Source organism: Narcine bancroftii, chromosome 3 (genome assembly GCF_036971445.1).
Source record: "Narcine bancroftii isolate sNarBan1 chromosome 3, sNarBan1.hap1, whole genome shotgun sequence".
Taxonomy (NCBI): Eukaryota; Metazoa; Chordata; class Chondrichthyes; order Torpediniformes; family Narcinidae; genus Narcine; species Narcine bancroftii.
Genome location: NC_091471.1, coordinates 209,310,129 through 209,330,367, shown reverse-complemented (window position 1 = coordinate 209,330,367; position 20,239 = coordinate 209,310,129). Strand labels below are relative to the sequence as shown.

Below are 20,239 nucleotides of genomic sequence, written 5' to 3'. Positions count from 1 at the left end.
TATGAATGTCCTTGGGCAGATTGTGTTCGAAGGCATAGAGATCAGTGGTATCATGTGACTGCTCATTGGACTGAGATACCAGCTTTCCTTACCTGTCTAATTTGCTGATCTTCTGTGACTTGATTGGTTTATCACTGACCTTTAAACAGATTAGTAAGGACAACCCAAAAAGATCTCTGTGATTAGCGATCACTCGATTCCACAATGCTTTCAACTAAGATGGCTCAGCTGTCTGATCCCAGAGCCATGAACCCAGCTGCAGGCATTTAGTTGCAGGCCAGCAGAAGGTTCAATCCTCTCCCTTTCTCTCTTCCTTTTCAGCCTGAAAGAGAGAGTGCGTCTGCTCAAAGTGACCCACTGACTGTTGGTGAAATGGCATCATTTTATCCAACTGTTACCTTGCCCTTCCCATTTGTGATACTCAAATCTGTTTCAGATTTCAGGTTTATTGTCAGAGTACATACATGACATCACATACAACCCTGAGATTCTATTTCCTGCAGGAAAGGCAGAATTACAACTTATTGGTAGTGCAAAAAAAAACTGTACAGATGTAAACAAATAAAGAAATGCAAACAATTAACTGTGCAATACAGAGAGGAAAAAAAAAGAAAAAGTGCACAAGTAAGAGTTTTAAATGAGTCCCTGATTGAATTTATCATTGAGGAGTGTGGTGCAGGGGTAGCAGCTGTTCCTGAACCTGATGGTGTGAGTCTTGTGGCACCTGTACCTCTTTCCTCTTGACAGCAATGAGAACAGAGTGTGTGCTGGGTGGTGTGGATCCTTGATGTTTGCTGCTGCTCTCTGACAGCAGCATTCCCATAAGTTCCCTCAATGGTGGGGAGGGTTTTGCCTGTGATGTCCTGGCTGTGCCCATTACCTTTTGCAGGGCTTTATAGTCAGAGGTATTGGTGACCCCATGCAGCCAGTCAGCACACTTTCAACCACATATCTGTAGAAATCTTCCAAGGTTTCTGGTATCATACCAACCCTCCACAAACACCTGAGGAAGTAGAGGCATTGACGTGCTTTCTTCACGATGTCATTTGTGTGTTGTGTCCAGGAAAGGTCCTCTGAGATAGTGACTCCCAGGAACTTAAATTTGCTCATCCTATCCACCTCTGATCCCCCAATGTTTATTGGATCGTACACATCTGGTTTTCCCTTCCTGAACAATCAGCTCCTTGGTTTTGGTAACATTGAGTGTGAGGTTGTTGTTGGTACGCCATTCGGCCAAGTTTTCAATCTCCCTCCTATATGCTGACTTATCGTACCTTTTTATACAGCACTCTGCCGTGGTATTGTCAGTGAATTTGTAGATGGTGTTGTCATTGTAGCAAGCCACACAGTCACACAGTCATAGGTGTAAATTGAGTAGAACAGGGGGCTTAGAATACAGTCTTGTAGTGCTCTGGTCTTGGAGTTTGTTGATCAGTTTTGAGAGGATGAAAGTGTTAAATGCCGAACTGTATTCAATAAAGAGCATCCTGATGAATACATCTTTGCTGTCCAGGTGCTCCAGGGCTTTGTGTAAAACCAGTAAGATGGCATCCACTATAGACCTATTGCTACAATAGGTGGATTGGAATGGATCCATGTCACCATTCAGACAGGAGTTGATATGCTTCAACACTTCATCACTGTTGATGGGGGTGTCACTGGTCGATAATCATTTAGGCAAGTTACCACACTATTATAGACAATAGACAATAGGTGCTGGAGTAGGCCAATTGGCTCTTCGAGCCAGCACTGCCATATATCGGATCATGGCTGATCTTTCCCTTTCAATAACCAATTCCAGCCTTATCCCCATAAACCTTAACTCCCCTGCCCACAAGAGCCTTATCCAACTCTCTCTTAAATCTATCCAATGAATCTGCCCCCACTACCCTCTGTGGCAATGTATTCCACAGACCCACAACTTTCTGGGTAAAAAGAAATTCTCCTCGTTTCTGTGTTAAATGGCCTTTCTTGTATTCTTAAACTATGCCCTCTAGTCTTAGTCTCACCCATCATTGGGAACATGTGCTCTGATTTCACCCTGTCAAACCCTTTGATAATCCTAAATACCTCAATTATGTCTCCCCTCATCCTTCTAAACTCCATTGCATATAATCCAAGTCTTTCTAACCTATCCGCATATGACAATCCTGCCATCCTGGAAGCTAACCTTGTAAACCTGCGCTGCACTCCCTCTTTCTTAAATATGGGGAACAGAACTGGACACAATACTCCAGGTGAGGTCTCACCAGGGCCCTGGGCACCAGTTCAATTGATGCCTGTTTGAAACAGATGGGTACCTTGCCCTGCTGGAGTGAGATGTTGAAGATATCTGTGAATTCATCATTAAGTTGGCCAGCACAGATTGTTAATACTCGGCTGGGTACTCCATCTGGACTGGATGCTTTTCTTGGATTCACTCTCCTGAAGGCAGCCCACACATCATCCTCGGATACAGAAAGGAGTGGATCATCAGAGGACATGGGGATGAGCAGTGGTGGTTCTTCCTCATTCTTGTGGTCAAATCAGACGTAGAAGGCATTGAGTTAATCAGGGAGTAAAGTTTTGCCCCTTTCTACTGCACCCGATTTTGTTCTGTAGCAGGTTAATGTCATTTAGGTCCTGCCACAGCTGACAGGTATTTTCATCCGGAAACTCCACTTCATCTAGGAAATGACTTTTCGCAGGTCATACCTTGGGATATAGTTTCAGCTTATCTTTGAGTGGGTTCTTGTGACCACCATGGCATTTCTGAGGATGGTTGAGCTTGGTGCTGAGGGATTCCTTGAAGAGGAACCAATATCCTCATACAATGCTAAGTCCAGCAGAGATGATGCAATAAGATCTTTGTCAGCCCTTGTTAGGTGCAGTAATCCTCTTGCCAATGTAAAAGATCTTCTCCTTCCTATCTTAGTCTTGAAAATGGGTCCTGCTCTGAAATGTTTTCTATTCATTTTCTCCACTGGTGCTGCTTGACTTAGCATTTGCAGTTTCTTGTGTTTCTATCTGGATGCATTGCTGGTACTTCCGCAATATCGGCAGGTGATGATGGTAACTCTCTCACAACCCGTTCTGTAGACCTAGATCCTTGTGCATCTTGAAAACACATCAGAGGATCTTCAAAGGAAACTGTTACGCATTGATTGTGCTGAATCTCACAATCAATGTAAGTGCTTGGAGAAAGGTGGCTGGCAAGGAAACAGAAATGCTCAGCTGCTTTCATTGACTTTCTCTCAAAAGGTACTTTGACAGGCTGATAAACCACTTTAGAATGTTCCATGTGGCGTCAGAATACTAGGGTATAATAAGTTTGTATGAGAAGATCCAGCATAGATTGAAAATCATTCTCACTGAATATGATGGCAGGGTCACTGGCATATTGAAGATCTGTAATGGATGACTTGGAGGCTCCAGCCATCATTTAGAGATGACAGACAATATCTATTCTATATTGGGTATATTGTAGGTGACTAATGAGGCCAAGAATAATTGCCACAGGGATAGACAGCAAAGTTTTGCTTAGCTTTGCTAATGCCAGTTGTGATAAAAGCAAATTGCCCTCGTCATACAATCATCAGAAGCCTTGGAATCAGAGTGATATACAGGTTCTTTAAGTTTCTCTTTTAATAACAAACACCAAATCATCTAGTAGGGAAGGTGCTGTCTCAACTTTTCAGAAAATCAATTCCAAATATTAGTTTTCAGATGGAAATATTCACTTTGGTGAAAAATATTTCCCAAATTTAATTCAGTAGAATTTGGAGCAAATTTGATTTAATTGTATGAAAAAATGAACTCAATGTTATTTCCTGAGAATACAAGCATTGACGTGTATTGTTTTCTTTATAAGTCTATCTCCAGCTTTCAGAAAACTTTGCTTGAAAATGTGTTTCAACATGTATTACTTCTGTTTTACAGGAATAAATAATGATGTTAATTGTGAAAGTCCAACCAGGTATGAAGTTTTACATGTTTTTTTTTAAATAAAACACCTAAATTAAAATAGATTTTGAAGGTAGCAGGGTCAGAATTTTCAGACGAGTTGGGGGAGGGGGAGGGGAATGGGATGCAAGTCACCACAAATTTTCAAAAGCATTCCCTCTAGAAATGAATGTCTTTTTGCTTCTAGAATTTTTTGTCACTGTGAATCACTTCTAAGTGTAAATCATCAAAAACTTTTGTGCTGCTATTTGGCTGAGATATTCCTCTCACATTACAACACCCTGGCACAAAGTTCAAGTCATGTCAAGTTTATTATCATCTGGTTGCACAAGTATAACCCAGTGAAACAGCTTTCTCCAGTCCTCAGTGCAAAACTTGCAGATGCACAACCAGACATAACACACATACAGACAAACAATACATAGGCAGGATAAGTATTCATATATACAAATAAGGAAATATAGTTTTGTGAATATGAGAATCTCAGGTGGTTAATGTGAGCATTAACTAATGCTCCAATTTAAACTAACAAAAAGTAAATTTAGGAATGGTGTAAGGTTTTTCTTCACACAATATTGGCTTGGACCAGTTTTCTGGATAAAATAATGGTGGGGAAAATCCAGAAATCATTCAGGAATAAAATTGTTGTTCTGGATGAATGAAAGCAATGAGATGAACTGCCTTCTTGTGGTCTTGTGATCTTTGTAAGCAGGAGATCCAGGACCTAAACTAATCTCCAGTATAATGAGACTGAATTCCACCTTACTCCAGATAAATCTGGTAAATCAGCAGCCTCTCAATTCCAATCCACCATGTTTGTCTAGCAATTGCCCTAATCAATTTAACTGACCCCTGCTCCCATCCTTGATATCTCTTTCTCACTATCCCGATCTTCCCTCTGTAATAGCTCTACAACCTTCGCTCTCTGTTCCACAGTAAATTTTTTAAATATCTCCCCTTGCAAAGCAGGTATCCAGTAAGATAAAGCTAGTGTTCAGTGGAGAGTATGCAATAGATATTGTCATCCTTATTGAATCCCCTGAGTTGACACACTTATTATCCCAGCCAATTTTAACCACTCAAACAGATCAAAATTTAGGTAAACTTCCTTACAGGCAAATGATCCTCCTTAGCTGATCTTCATTTATTTACAGCAAAGAGAAGCTTTGAACCAGGCTGTGAGGCAGAGTAGAGCTAAAACTATTTCCTGTCTTTTCATCTTCTCATTTTGGAGAAGTGCTTTTCATGTCTGAAATACCTAAGAGGCTAGGGCTATTAGTTCAGGGAAATTTAGTCTTCATTTTAGGGTGATTCTGAAAATAATCCTCTCTTTGCCTTGGGAAGAGATTAGGTTATGAAAATTTAAAAATAAACAGCAAGGAACATCTGGTTTCTTTTCATTTTTTTTTTATTTTACAAGATGGAACATTTATTGTTAAGTACAGTTCCCTCTCACCTATTCCTCTACCACTACATCCATCCCTCCACCACTGACCAGTATCAACCTCCTCCTACCCCACTGCAATAAAAGATTGCAGGCATTTAAACAAAATAAGGCCATAGAAGCATAATGTAACATGAAGGATGATCCAACAGGTTGGATAGGAAGCTGGTCAGGACAAAGGTAAGTTTCTATGTGCTTTCAACCTGGAGGGTCATCTGACCTCCTAGATAGGAAGCAGCTTGGAAGTCACTTCTCCCTGTCAGACCCACCCTCAGATAAAGACACCTTCCAATTGGATGTCCTTCTTGACTCAAGTCACATGGGCTTACCTGGGCCTGTCCTCTAGCTGGCTGCAGTATAAAACCCAGCACATTGTTTAGCTCACTCTCTTCTTTGGAACAATCTCTAAGCTCCATTCCAGGTTGTGAGCCACAGGTGTGTGCTGATGAAGAGTAGGGTCTATTTGTGGCATTCACCTGGAAGAGACTATAGTGTGTCATGTGTCAACCACTGTAACTTGTAGGAAGATATACAGGTACACCTCATCTTGCAACCTATGTGACTTACGTCCATCCACACATATGGCTGAAAACTTGTTTAAAAAATAAAAAGAAAATATATAAAATTTATGCAGTTTATGTTGTATTTGACAATCTATAACAGGGATACAAAGGATGTAAGAGCCAAAATGTGCATATTTACCTGTCAGTCGGCATCCCAGGGTCCATAAACTGGGTGCAGCCATCTTGATTCCTGTGCGCATGTGCGAATCTTCAGTAGGCACATGCGTGATTCGTGTATTGGAGTTCAGTTGGCACATGTACAAGAGTTAAGGGTGCAAATTCAATATGGTTAGAGCGTTTAATTAATTCTCGCGCTTGCGCCAACTGAACTCCAATATGCAAACCCATCAAGCATGCGCCAACTGAAGACCTGCACATGTACACAGGAATCAAGATGGCTGCACCCAGCCTGCAGACCACAGATGCTGACTAACAAGGTAAGTATACAATTCTGATATGTCCATTCTGAGATATGATCAATTCTTTGGTCTAAATTATGGTCATAAGTTGGGGAGTACCTGTATAACCTTGTTAATTGGTGTGCCATTGCAGCTTGTAAGGGAAGGGGTGGCACGAACCCTCAAAATAACATATGTTATAGTTTAGTTAACTTGTATCAGAACTTTAGTGGTTTGCATGTGGGTGTATGTGCTTCCTGTTGCTTATTTGTTTTGCATCTCAATAAAGTTCATGGTTAAGTATTAACATTGTATCCGGGAATGTCACTCTTTGAACCCTTTGAATGTGATCTACCATCATACATAATTCCACTATGACTGATTTACTATAATTTTTAAGCCCATTCTACTGCCTCCTCCCTGTAACCCTTGATTCCTTTTCTAATCAAGACCTTTGTCTTAAATATACACATTGATGATCTCCAAATCTGTCCACAGCAATAAAGTCCATAGATTCACTACCTTCTAGGCAAAGAAAGTCCTCCTCATTTCTGTCCTAAAGGGACATATTTATATTCTGAGGCTGTTCCTTCTGGTCCAAGGCTTCTCTCCCTGTCCACTCTAACTAGGTCTTTGGCAGGAAAATGTCAGGGATTAACATTAGTCAGTAAAATAGGAAACAAACTATGCCGTGCAAAGATTCCACCAAATGATGTTCATATCCCCGTATGCAGCTACTTTATACAAGTGTTTTTGAGTGGTCAAGAACAAAGACATTAGCCCAACTTCAAAGTGGAGGGTGTGGGGGAATGAGGCCTGGACCTTGTTTTCCTTTCTTCAGAATGTGGCTCCTGGTTTGTCAGTCACCATTCCAGAATAGGAGGATTGGTGCAGAAGGTAATGCTTGTCGAATCCTGAGTTCAAATAAAGTCAACACTCTGAGGTGGAGTTCAAATATGTTCAGTCTTTATTCTACCATTTCTGTCTCTTACTCCCATTCGTGATTCTGTACAACACAACTCCCTTGTGATTCTGTGCAACATGCCAGCCATTACAATTGATAACCAATCTATGTTATCCTGCAAGGCATTATAGTCAATAACCGAACTATTATTTATCACTACTACACTACATCCCTCCCTTATCAAATAAAAGGATCATCAAATAAATGAATAATACTAAAACTACTTTTAAAACAGTCAACTTTCAATACTGATTATTTTCAATACCAATATCAACTTCAATTTCCAAATCACATATTTTCCTGAATGATTTACAAAACACAGATTTCCAAACCATAAAATACAAAGTTCTCCACACCAATACATCACGAAGCCTTGAAATCTCCTAGGTTGTTGTCGCTGATGTTGTGGTCTCTCTCCTGGTGTTGTCTGGCCTGCTTCATGACTACTGACCGCAATATCCTGCTCAGTTTGTCTATCGCTTTGATGCTGGTTTCCAGTAGTTTCTCATTCCAGCTGCTGCATTCCAGGTCCATCAAACTGGTCATCTCCATTCTGCTCTTTCGCAGTTTTGTCTGGCGTCAACATCACTGAAGCTTTGCGACAATAATACTTTTTCACATATGATGTGTTTCTGTCATAAGTAACACCTTCAGGGGACTGGACTGTCACCTGATTTCTTTCTCTGGACACCACAATATATGGTTGGGGAATAAACGGTGTGTCCATTTTATTCTGACTTTCTTTCCTCACCAGTACCTCATCCTCTGGCATTACATCTGAATGTCCGCATACAGTTTGTTGCCCCTTTTCTTTCAGCATCGTGGTCTTCCACTTCCTGGTCATTCATTACATCAATATCTAGTGGTATTTTGGTTCTGATCTTTCTTCCAAATAAAAGTTCTGCTGGACTCTTTCCTGTGGTACTATGTGGTATCACTCTGTATACTGCAACATAGGTTAAAAGAGCTTCTTTCCAATCCTTGCCTTCTGCTTGAGCGATTCTCATTCGATTTTCCAGTGACTGATTCTGACATTCAACTTCTCCATTGGCCTGTGGCCACCTTGGTGTAACTTTGTGGTGGTGTACACCAATAGTTCTCATGAATTCTTGGAATATCTCTGATATGAATTCAGGTCCATTGACTGAATGCAAAGTCACTGGTGAGCCATGTCTGGCAAAGATCTCCCTCAGTGCTGCTATAATCTTTTCTGCTGTTGTTGATTTCATTATGACATACTCATAATATCTGCTGTAATAATCGACAATCAGCATAATCGACTCTTCAGTTGGGAATGGGCCCTAGAGGTCTACAGTGATATCCTCCCATGGTCCTGCTGGTGGCAGTGTGCTTCGTATCAGTTCAGGTGGGTTAGGTCTGCTTGCTGCTTGTCACCTGACACCCATGACATGATCTCACATATTTTTCCACATCTTTTTCCATTCCTGGCCACCAAACATTTGTATGGAGGTTTTGTTTTGTCCCAACAACTCCTAAATGTCCCTTGTGAGCCAGTGCTACCATCTTCCCTCTCAACTTCTGTGGAATGACAAATCTGTTTCCCCTGAGTACACATCTTCCATTTGTACACAGTTCATCTCTGATGGTCACATAGGTTTTGTTTTGACAGCTGTTCCAATCACCAATGTTGATCCGATCCCTAATGTCCATCAGTTCTGAGTCCATACATGATTCCTTCTCGATCTCCCTGGTTTGTACTGCTCGTGGTATAGCATTTACCGCAACGAATCTCACGAACGATTCAGCTTCCATCTCAAGCGTTGAGTGTTTTACCCCATCATCTTTCAGCAACCTTGATAATGAATCGGCAATATTGTTTTTCCCTGCTATGTAAAGCGATATTGTTGTAATCTCAGGATCCATCTTTAAATTCTAGCACACGGCTTCGATATCGAAGAATAAATTGCTTCCAGTGGTCTGTGATCAGTTAAGAGCTGGAACTCTATGCCATATAGATAAGCATGGAAATGTTTGCAGGCCCATATGAGACCTAGGACCTCCTTCTCTGTCTGTGAATAACGTCTTTCAACATCAGTAAGTGACTTGCTCGCATATCCAAACACCCTCCATTGTTCCCCTTGCTTCTGAACTAGGACTGCTCCTAGTCCCACTGGGCTAGCATCAGCTATAATTCGTGTCTGAGCCTTTGGATCAAAATATCCCAATGTATGTGCCCTCATCAGGCTTCTTTTCAATTTCTGAAATGCCTTCCTTTGGTCAAGTTTGAACACAAAGTATTTTTCATTGTTAGCCTCTTCAATGGTTCTGCAATAGTTGCTAGATTTAATATGAACCTGGCACAAAAATTCACTAGGCCCAGAAAGCTCCTCACTTCTGTTGCCTTCCTTGGTTCTCGAACCTCTGCAACTGCCTTGATTTTATCTTCAGTTGGATTGATACCTTCACTAGTCAACTTGTGACCCATGAACACCATTTCGGATACATCCAGCATACATTTGTCTGCATTCACTGTCAATCCAGCATATCTCAACTGGACTAATGCCTGTCTAAGTCTTTCATCATGTTTCTCATGTGTGGCACCATGGACAATGATATCATCTGAGATGTTAGCTGTGCCTGGAACTCCTTGGATGACTTTGTGGATTTCATGATGATAGATCTCTGGAGCAGTTTTTACACCAAATAGTAACAACTTGTATCTAAACAATCCACAAAGTGTGACAAATGAAGTGATTTTTCTTGACTCAGCCTCAAGTTCTAGCTGGTGGAAACCCCATTTCAAATCCAACTTCGAGAAGACTTTGCTTGTTGATAGTTCCTGTAGATCTTCATCCACTGTAGGAATGAGATGTCTTTCCCTCACTACTGCTTCGTTTGCTCTCCTCATATCAATACATAGTCTGGGACTACAGCGACTGGGCTGACCCAAGGTATTAGTTCCTCTACTGGTTCAATTATGTCTTGTTGAATAAGTTCATGTATTTTTGCTTCTACTTTTTCCCTTAGCCCAAACAGTGTCCTTCTCATGGGTTGTGCTACTGGCCTGACCTCTGGATCTATTTTCAATTTGATCTGCCTGTTCCTTAGTTTTCCAAATCCTTCAAAAGCTGACTGGAATTCCTCCTTCAGATCAATATAGGATTGCACTGAGTTCATGTTCAGACCTATACGTAATACACCCATTGCCTGCGCCGTCTCCCTACTCAGTAGAGGTTCCCCACATTCCTCTATGACAACAAACTCTGCCATCGTGGTAGGTGGTGTAAGATTACTCTGGGCATCTATCTTCACCTCTGCTGTAAAACATCCAATTGTTTGAAGTGACTTTGATGAGGTGTATGGAAACAACTTTTTCTCACATCTTCTGGTTGTATATTTTATCTTTTTCTTTTTCAGTTTCTCCCACAATACTCTGTCAATGATGTTGGTATCACTCCCACTATCCACCATGATGTCACCCTTCACACCTCCAATCACTATTGGCACCTTTGTATTTGCATGTAGCACAATAACAAGAATCTCAGTTCATCCTCGTCACTAATATCAAATCCTGAGTTCAAATAAAGTCAACACTCTGAGGTGGAGTTCAAATATGTTCAATCTTTATTCCACCATTACTGTTTCTTACTCTCACTCATGATTCTGCACAACATGACTCCCTTATGATTCTGTGCAACATGCCAGCCATTACAATTGATAACCAATCTATGTTATCCTGCAAGGCATTATAGTCGATAACCAAACTATTATTTATCACTACTACACTACAATGTTTTCTTTCTCTTGCCCCCTTGCTCACTACTAATGTGAATGGCTCCTGAGACAAGTGTTGGATTTTTCTACAATATTGTAAGGAAGAAGAAAGTCAAATATTAACTGCAGTCCCCCCACAACTCTACATCCTGCCTGACTGAGTTCCTGCCCAGCCTCTGTACCATTTTGAGGACATTTCCCTTCAACTGTATTGAGAAGTTTCTGAGGATCCTGAATCACTGCTGCTAGAGCTTTCTTGCTGATGTCAAAGCCAAAGTAGTCCTCATGGCACAGTGAGGGACTGGTGAGCAATTGACAGATCAGCGGGAACAGTTGGAAGGTTTCTAGTTCCAAGAGCAGCAGGAGACTCTCACAGTCATGCCACACTCCAGCAAGAAGGAAAACGCTGCAAGTTGGATTTATTCCATGAATGCAGCTGGTTTCTTCAGGTGCTCTTTGAGAGAGAAGAAAAACTAGACATCCTACCTCAAACATCTCACAATCAAAAGGGGGCTGTTAACCATATCTATTGAAATGTAATCATTCTTCCATGGGACATGTCAATGCATACATTAGACAGGCCACAGTTTATCAATGTTCATGCCAGAGACTTGAAGATAAGCTACAATATGCAATAAATAGTTGAGTTTAGCTCTCCTTCAAACTGTTATCAGCTGGTAGAAATGTTCAGCCTTTAGGCTTACACAAACTGCAAACCTTTCTCTTTTTTTAATCTTAACTAGTTGTCTTGGTGAAAGGCAAAGAGGGAGAGACAAATCTTTAAATTTGTATGCCATTGAGGTATGTTAAACCACAGAGGTGCTGCCAACCTATTGTCATTAATCCAGACTTAAGATCTCAGCAGTTTAGTGTGTTTTAAAGTTTTGAATCATCCTTTGCATCTCCTAAATGTTTGAATGAAAATCAAGCAAAAGATAAGAGATAAAATATTGAAACCTGTACTAAATCTAAACACAATAGAAAATACTTTACAATTAATTGAGCTCACCAGGCAGTAATTTAATTTACACCAATGATATCCAAGATTCCAGTATTGTCATGTACATAATGAACAAAATGTGTTTGTTTGTTTGCCTGTAGTGAACTAGCAGTGCCACTAGTCCAGTGCCCTGACAAGAAAGTAAAACAGAGTCCCTTTAGAGACACCAAGTGTCCACAGATCCCACTACCTCCTCCAATGCCACTGCACAATTTTGATCAATTTCTATATTAAATTTATTGAATGGAAACAAAACAATGTTGAATTAGCAAATAGAATTCACTATGTATTAATCATTAGAAAATGCTACTTTAGGAACTTTACAAATGCACTCTTAATATTGGAAACATAAAATCACATTTCAACAACTATGATATGTCATTAAAAAATTCTTCAACATGCCAAGAAGCAGAGGACAGTTTTCAATGAACTTTTTAAACATTCTAGAATGCAGTCAAGATAAGAACAACTATCAATGCTTAAAATGGTAATGAATACCACAAATAAATTCTTCACTTTTTAAAACTCCCTTAGATTTTGAAATAATTGAGTTTTTTCAATAGTTTGCTAAGTAATAATTGCAAATAATTAAAATCCCACAGATATCACGTCCCTAAACATGTTCAAGAATATTTCACAGAAATAATAGTGCATGTGGCCTCTATTGGTCGTGGTCGAACATGGGTACTGCTCTAGTAGTTGCTGGAGTGGCCTCTTCAGGGCACAAGCCAGGGCATGGAGATTTGTCTGCTGCCCATGCAGTGGGACCCATTCCCTCCTCCATGTTAATGACAGGTCCAATGGAACAACAAAAGTAAATACAGTTTGGTGCCAGCAGCATCACAGGAGTTTCTGTGCCGGTGCTGGGTACAGCAGTCATCCACCTTCGGGACTCTGACTCCAGACTCGGGGTTTACTCCCAAAGTCTTTCCCATGAGCTGGTAAAGCCACAAGGCAGCAGAGGATTGAAATCAGAGTTTTCCCTCTCCTAGATGAGTTACCATCCATGTTTAATGAGCCCTACCTGCCTGGAACAACTGGTTTCAAGGCACCAGTGGCCCACCTTTGCCCCTTCTCCTGTTGGTGAGAACAGCTCTGCCGAGCATAAGAACTATGCCGCATGTGAAGGCCAGGAGTTGGACTTGGTTGTCAGAGGCTGTTTGAAATGCATGCCATGAAGAGCATTTGTGCAGCAGTGAGAGCTCATCCCCACTACTACCCTTCAGCTGTAACAACCTTTAGAGCATAGAAAGAATATCCACAAAGTCATCCAAGGTAATTATATTCAGACCAATTTGAGTGACAAAAAAAGTCCTTTGAGGAAGGGTGTAGATCACTCAGTGGAGCAGTGTTCATTAACTGACTGCAGTTTTAGGATCACTGTGTTAAATTATACATGAATGAAGAATGAAGTTGCTGTTGGAATGATAGCAATGCCGTGTATGGTGCCATTAACATCCTGATGGCCACCAAAAACATAAGGGACATGCATTTCCTAACCTTGGCAAGAGTGAATGTTTACTGTTGTGACTGAGTTTGTGTTGTCCAAGGATTTCCTTCTACAACTAGTAGGAGTTCATTGAAGTAATAATACATCTGATTTGTGTACCTGAGCATCTTGACACCTGCTCTTCCAGAAAGCTTGGAGATTAAAGTGAGAATTAATTAAAATCCACAGGAGAGAAATTGCCATTCAAAGTGTCTCAGCATGCAAAGTGACTTGTTAGTTCCAGATGAACTTGTCTTGTGATGTACCCCTCCATAGCTCTGGCAGAAAGGCTGTAAGCAGCCCTTGAATGGGACTGAAGACATTCACAACCCCAAACCAGACAGCACAGGGATGTGGTGGGAGTGTTGGCTTTTTGGGCTGGATGTCCTCCTGACCCTGTCACTACAGATTCCCATCGGCATTCCTGAAGCTGGAAAGCCTTAGGATGATAGATGCATTTTGTCAGTTTCACTGAAAATTATGGTTACAAATAGGCTACTGCCCAAACATTCAAAGAGTTGGCACTTGAAAAAACGATTCTGGAGACTGGGTTTGGAATTATGCATTGAGCATTTTCTATATGAACTATTTCTTTAGTTATAAATATTCAGTTTTAATGTTTTAAAGCCAAATGAAAGATACTTTTTATTTTCATTCATAAGCCCTAAATTTGAAGAGGACGTCGCTTCTGTGATGGAAGTTGAAATGGAGGAAGTCAACAGATGGATGGGGAGCATGAAAGAAACAAGTAAGTGAACAAACAGCACATCAGCACTGTTAGACTGCCCCAGCTTAAGAAGCTGTCCACCAGGAAGACTTCAAGAGTACTGGCTTCACAGGTACAGCTGCTTCCAACTGTCACAAAGAAGCAATCATTCTCAACTCTCTCAACATCCTTGCCTTTCCCCACCCCCCTCCCACTTCCACACCCTCCCACCACCCCTATCCACTCCCTTGCCATAATTATGCCTTAGAAAATTTCCTTAAATTATATATTTACAGAAATGTCAGTGTGAAAACTTTCTTCTAATTGTCAAGGAAGTACTGCTCTCATCCAGGTTTGAGCTATTTGTGGTGTTAAAAAGTGTTGATAAGTGTGACTAATAAATGTGTTTCTAAATTATTTTAGCTCATAGGAGTTTACTAGATGTCAGTGAAGAGAAGAATTAAAAAGCAGGTATTTGTTATTTTTAATTCTGAAAGATAATAGTTTGTATTTGTCAAGATAAATATTAATTTTACAAATTTGCATTTAAACAAACACTATATAGATTTTTATCAAAAGCCATACTTGTGGAATATTTAATCATTGTCTTGATTATCTACATATGTCTCACATACAGTAGCATTTCATATGATGCAACAGGATAGAGTAAACGAAAGGGCCCAAGGCATCAGCCAACCAATGAAGACAGGGATCTAGATATCAGAATGCCATTCATGAAGCTTGACAATGAAAATAAAGAACCATTGGGATTTCATTTGATAATAATTATAGCAGTCATGCTGTGACATGTTGATGCTTTAAGACAGCATATATCATTGATATTTGAAGATTTCCAAAATAATGAAAGACTACTGCACAATATTTTTACAAATGCTCCTTTTGTACACACATGTGGTATGCACATGTCTCAGTGACAAGCATGTTTTATTCATATAATGTTTCTTTCAAAACTGCAAAGTTTAATGAAGTAAAAGTATACTTGTCAAATTATGAAACATTCTGGTCAGAGTCACTGTGAATTCCCTGAACTGAATTTAGCATTGAGAATTTCCTGTATGGTCAAAGGTCCCTGGGGTCAGTGAGATATTGTAACCATTCTTCAGTTAAAAAAACAGCAATGTGCACTAGGAAGGGCATTTTTCCTCACTGGAACAATGGATAATATGAAGTTTGACCAATGATTTCTCTTCTCTTCTATACATTCAACCACTATGTATAGATTCACACAAGAAGAAGTAAAAAGAAATGAGAGTAGAGAAGAGGAACTGGAGAATTATATTACAATCACAGCATTACTCAGTTAATTTTGAGGAGCTCATCTTTCTGGGTATATTTAGGCATTTAACTCTAATCCCACAGATCTAATGAGTTTATTTTTGATGCAGAAGAATTTGATAGGAAGTCAGCTGTATACAAAACTCTTGATATTTCCTCTCTAATTAGTCCCTCAATCTAACTAGGGACTGATCCTCTTCTACTGTGACTTGGACAAGTCAAGGCAGGTCTTTTGGAATTAAAAACATTTAAAAATGGGTTCCTTTCTTTTTAAATCAAAAACATTTTGAGTCAAGATCTACAGATAATCCATAGCCATGATAATCAGCCAAAAATATTTTAAAAATATTCAAATAGGATCCTACGAGCAGGTCCAGACACCAAAAAGATTGCTATCTAGAAATGGAAAGCTAGTCTTTTTTAGTGGAAATTAAGAATGGTAATAGGAACACAGTGATCTGCGAGAATGAGTAGGTGATCATATGATTACTCTGGAGAAATATAGGGTTAGACATTGAATCTCACACTTTTTCTTCAGTGCACACAACTGCCATTGCATCCCTCACATGAACAATATTGAAACTAGCTAAAAAAACATTCAAAGCAGAATTTGGGTGGTTTACAAACAGAAGTGCCAAAATGTGATTGACAATGTTCAGCTGTGTGCAGCTGCTAACTCTTCGACACAGATAAATGAATCCTGTACTTTTCCAGAGGACCCATGTCAACAACTGTCATGGAGACGGCGAGAGAATTCTGCAATTCATTCAGCATGATGCTGAACTCCTGGCACAGGAGGTTCCCATTCTCACTTGGAAAAGCATCACAGAACCTGTATTTTCCCAGAGGACCCAAAACAGATCTATGATCATTTCATATTTCATGTCTTTACAGCAGAGCAAGGTTGTGTTGGCCCATCAAATCTCTGCCTCTCTCAGAGGAGTACATTTACCCACTAATTCTTCCTGCAACCTATTCTCCCCATAGTCCCATGGATTTTGCCCAGATTCTACAACTCACTGGGGCAACACAGTTAGCATAACGCTACTGCAGCGCCGGTGACTCAGGTCCGAATCTTGTGCTGTCTGTAAGGAGCTTGTATGTTTTCCTGTGTCTGCATGGGTTTCCTTCAAAATGTACCAGGGTCATAGGTTAATTGTGGTATTTTGGCAGCACGGCTCATGGGCTGGAAGGGTGTGTTACTGTGCTGTATTTCTAAATTAAAATTAAAATGAACCTACAACTTACAGTGGCTGGTTAGGGTACCAATAACTAACCTGTATGTCTTTGAGATGTGCAGGAAACCAAAGGGCATGGAAAGCCATATGATCATGGAAATGATGAGCAAACTCAAGACACCAGCATTTTGGTTCTCCCAGATTGTTGTGGATGCCAAAATGAATGATCATTGCTGTTGAAGCCACTTCACGTGCCTCTTTCCTGGAGACCAATGGGCTTATTGGTTGAGTGACAGTTTTTCTTCTGTTTTTCCTGATCCAGCTGAGGTTTGGTCCCTGTAAATGAAAGCAGATTGATGGTCAAAGGGAAGAGTGGTAAGCTGCTGGGAAATAGGTCACTATCCTCATAGACAGACAGGTCCTCTCAGTGGATGCAGGAATGCTGTTCCACATGAAGAGAGGTTTGTTACATGTGAGCAGATTGCTCTCCCGTATGAGCAGAAAATGCCAGAGGTGAGCAGATCAGGAGCAGTGGCGAGCGCTGTGGGAAATGATCTCCTGTATGGGAATAGCAATGTGTTCATCCACTGCACCACCATTCATATGTACTTTTCAATGAATGGGCCCCCGTTCAGTTTGAATGGAGAGCAGACTCCATGAAACTGAATATGACAGAGCCCAATTAGCTGTGATTTGAGGTCTGTCAGCCTGGTTGACTTTGTGTCTAAGGGTTGAAACAATGGTGGAGTGATTTGTGCACCACCAGAAAATTGCTGCCTTAACTCTCTGGTTTCCTGACCCAGTCAAATGTGCACATTCAGCCCACTCATGTCCCTCGTCATGAGGTACTAGGTCACACTTCCACCAGTCAGGCAGCATTGGCAAGTGTTTTAGCACAGTCTTTGGACAAGGAAGGTGTCAAAAAGGTCTGCAAGGAGTTCTGAAGCTGGTCTCCTGATGACAGAGAGTATCCCTCCCAATAATGATGAAAGCCACAGAGTCACATGAGGTGCTTCTGATTGTACTAAGACTGTTAGTAGGTTGAATCCTCCATGTTATATTGGTAAAAACAGAAATGGAAAATATGTGCAAACCAACTGGCTGGAGCTTGTATGGACATTTTCAACTTCTCACTACATTGTTCAGCAGAGGTCCCACCTGCTTCATAAGGACATCCTTCATTCCAATGCCAAAGAAGAGTGAAGTGACCTGATTGTCAGTCAGTGGCTTTGACATCAACTGTGATAAGGTTGGTTATGGAACAAATCAACTCCTGTTTCAGGATGGACCTGGAACCACTTCAGTTCACTAATCATCACAACAGATCAACAGCAGACACTATCTTGCTGGCCTTCCACTCTCTGTTAGATCAGTTAGAGCACAGAAAAACCTATGTCATTGACTACAGCTCTGGACTTAACACCATTATATCAGTAAGACTCATGATCAAGCGAAAGGATCTGGAACTCTGTCCATCGCTCTGCAACTGAATCTTTAATCTCTTCATCAGTAGACTCCAAAGAATGTGATTCAGCCTTATCACCACTTCCTTATTGACCATTAACACAGGGATACCCCGCTGTGTGCTTAATCCCCTCCTCTTTACTTCTACACCCATGACTGCATTGTCAATTTGTTCCAATTCAATCTCAAATTCACTAACAACACCACCATCGTCTGAATAACTAGAGATAATGAGTCAGAATACAGAATGGAGATCAAGAAGCTGGTTGGGTGGTGCCAGAACAATAACTTTGCTCTCAAAGTCACCAAGACCAAAGAGCTGTTAGATGATTTTAGGAAGGAAAAGTTGAGGGGAAACACATTTGTTTGTATTGATGGGATGGAGGTGGAGAGTCAGAAATGTCAAGTTCCTGCGAGCCCCTATTTCAGACGACATTTCCTGGATTCAGCACAGTGAGACAACCATAAAGAAGACACACCAATGCAGTTACTCTCCTAGAAATCTGAGGAGATTTGGCATATCATTGAATATCATATCAAACTTCTGCAGGTGCACTGTGGAAAATACACTGGCTGGTTGTATCACAGCCTGGTTTGGTAATTCAAGTACTCAGGAATGAAGAAAGCTGAAGAAGAAAGCAGACATAGCCAGGTCCAACACAGGCTCCAATCTCCCATCCATTGAATGCATTTACGTGAGGTGTTTCCTCAAGAAGGCGGCCAGCATCATAAAGGACCCCCACAGCCCTGATGACAACTTCTTCTCACCGCTATTTTCTGGCAGAAGGTACAGAAGCCTGAAAATTGGCACTTCTAAGTTCAAGAACAGTTTCTTTCCAACAGCTACCAAACTCTTGAACATCCCCTTGGTACACTAATCATGGATTGCCTGCATTATTGCAAGTCACTTTTTTTGCATGAGGATTACTGTAAACATTTATCATCTATCTTATATGTTATATATTATCTCTTTTAATTTAATTCAATTAGTTTACTATCATAGTTTTTCTTTACAAGTGAATGTTCAGTTGCTGCAAGTAAGAATTTCAGCTCATATGTATATTGTACAATGTATACATATTGTATACATAAACTCATTGCCATTGTCATCAAATGTCATCATTGATAGTGGGACCATAAGACATAGGAGCAGAAAATAGACTATTAAAGCCCATCAAGTCTGCTCCACCATTTAATCATGAGCTGATCTGTTTTCCCACTCAGCCCCACTGCCCGGCCTTCTCCCCATAATCTTTGATGTTCTGTCTTAAGTACATCTAATGACTTGACCTCCACAACTGCCTGTGGCAACAAATTCCATCTTTTCACTACCTTCTGGCTAAAGAAATTCCTCCTCATCTTTGTTCTAAGCAGATACCCTTCAATCTTGAATTTGTGCCCTCTTGTCGAGACTTTTCCACCATGGGAAACAACCTTTCTACATCTACTTTGTCCACACCTTTCAATGAGGACCCTCCCCCCCAACCATTCTCTTAAATTCCAATGAGTACAGGCCAAGAGTCTTCAACCTTTTAATTCCCAGAATCACCTTGTGAACCTCCTCTGAACCCTCTCTAATGTCAGAATATCATTTTTTTTTTAATGAGAAGCCCAAAACTGCTCACAATACTCTAAGGCAGTGGTTCTCAACCTTTTCCTTTCCACTCACATACTACTTTAAGTAATCCCTATGCTATTGGAGCTCTGTGATTAATAAGGGATTGCTTAAGGTGGTATGTGAGTGGGAAGGGAAGGTTGAGAATCACTGCTCGAGACCCAATTGTTTCTGAAATATTTCACTTGAGAAAAACTGTCATTGGTCCTTTTCCTTTGGAGTTATGTAACTACGTGGTAACTTTAAAAGCAAAACACGTTTCTTCCGTGAAATGTCATCTCCCTTGACATTGATCAAAATATGCAGAAAGCAATTTTATCTTTTTCTTATTACTTATTACATAGGAGCAGAAAATAGACTATTAAAGCCCATCAAGTCTGCTCCACCATTTAATCATGAGCTGATCTGTTTTCCCACTCAGCCCCACTGCCCGGCCTTCTCCCCA

At 40.6% G+C, this 20,239-nt stretch overlaps 2 protein-coding genes across 10 annotated transcripts in view; one reads left to right on the top strand and one right to left on the bottom strand.

Annotated features, from left to right (window-relative positions):
• Positions 1–20,239, bottom strand: part of arfip1 (ADP-ribosylation factor interacting protein 1 (arfaptin 1)) — a 453,640-nt gene that overhangs the window by 266,237 nt on the left and 167,164 nt on the right. For 2 of the 4 annotated variants that reach the window (XM_069926465.1, XM_069926466.1), the window contains exon 1: positions 16,815–17,051. In XM_069926465.1, the coding sequence (XP_069782566.1) occupies positions 16,815–16,946 (132 nt within the window). In that variant the 5' untranslated portion in view covers positions 16,947–17,051. Of the gene's footprint in view, positions 1–5,715; positions 5,863–16,814; positions 17,052–20,239 lie in introns of those variants that run through there. The other 2 variants (XM_069926464.1, XM_069926473.1) reach the window with 2 other exon arrangements.
• The window catches only part of tmem154 (transmembrane protein 154), a 91,659-nt gene that overhangs the window by 23,648 nt on the left and 47,772 nt on the right, over positions 1–20,239 (top strand). For 4 of the 6 annotated variants that reach the window (XM_069926484.1, XM_069926489.1, XM_069926487.1 and 1 more), the window contains exons 3-5: positions 3,919–3,955; positions 14,198–14,283; positions 14,665–14,712. In XM_069926484.1, the coding sequence (XP_069782585.1) occupies positions 3,919–3,955; positions 14,198–14,283; positions 14,665–14,705 (164 nt within the window). In that variant the 3' untranslated portion in view covers positions 14,706–14,712. Of the gene's footprint in view, positions 1–3,918; positions 3,956–14,197; positions 14,284–14,664; positions 14,713–14,878; positions 15,258–20,239 lie in introns of those variants that run through there. The other 2 variants (XM_069926485.1, XM_069926483.1) reach the window with 2 other exon arrangements.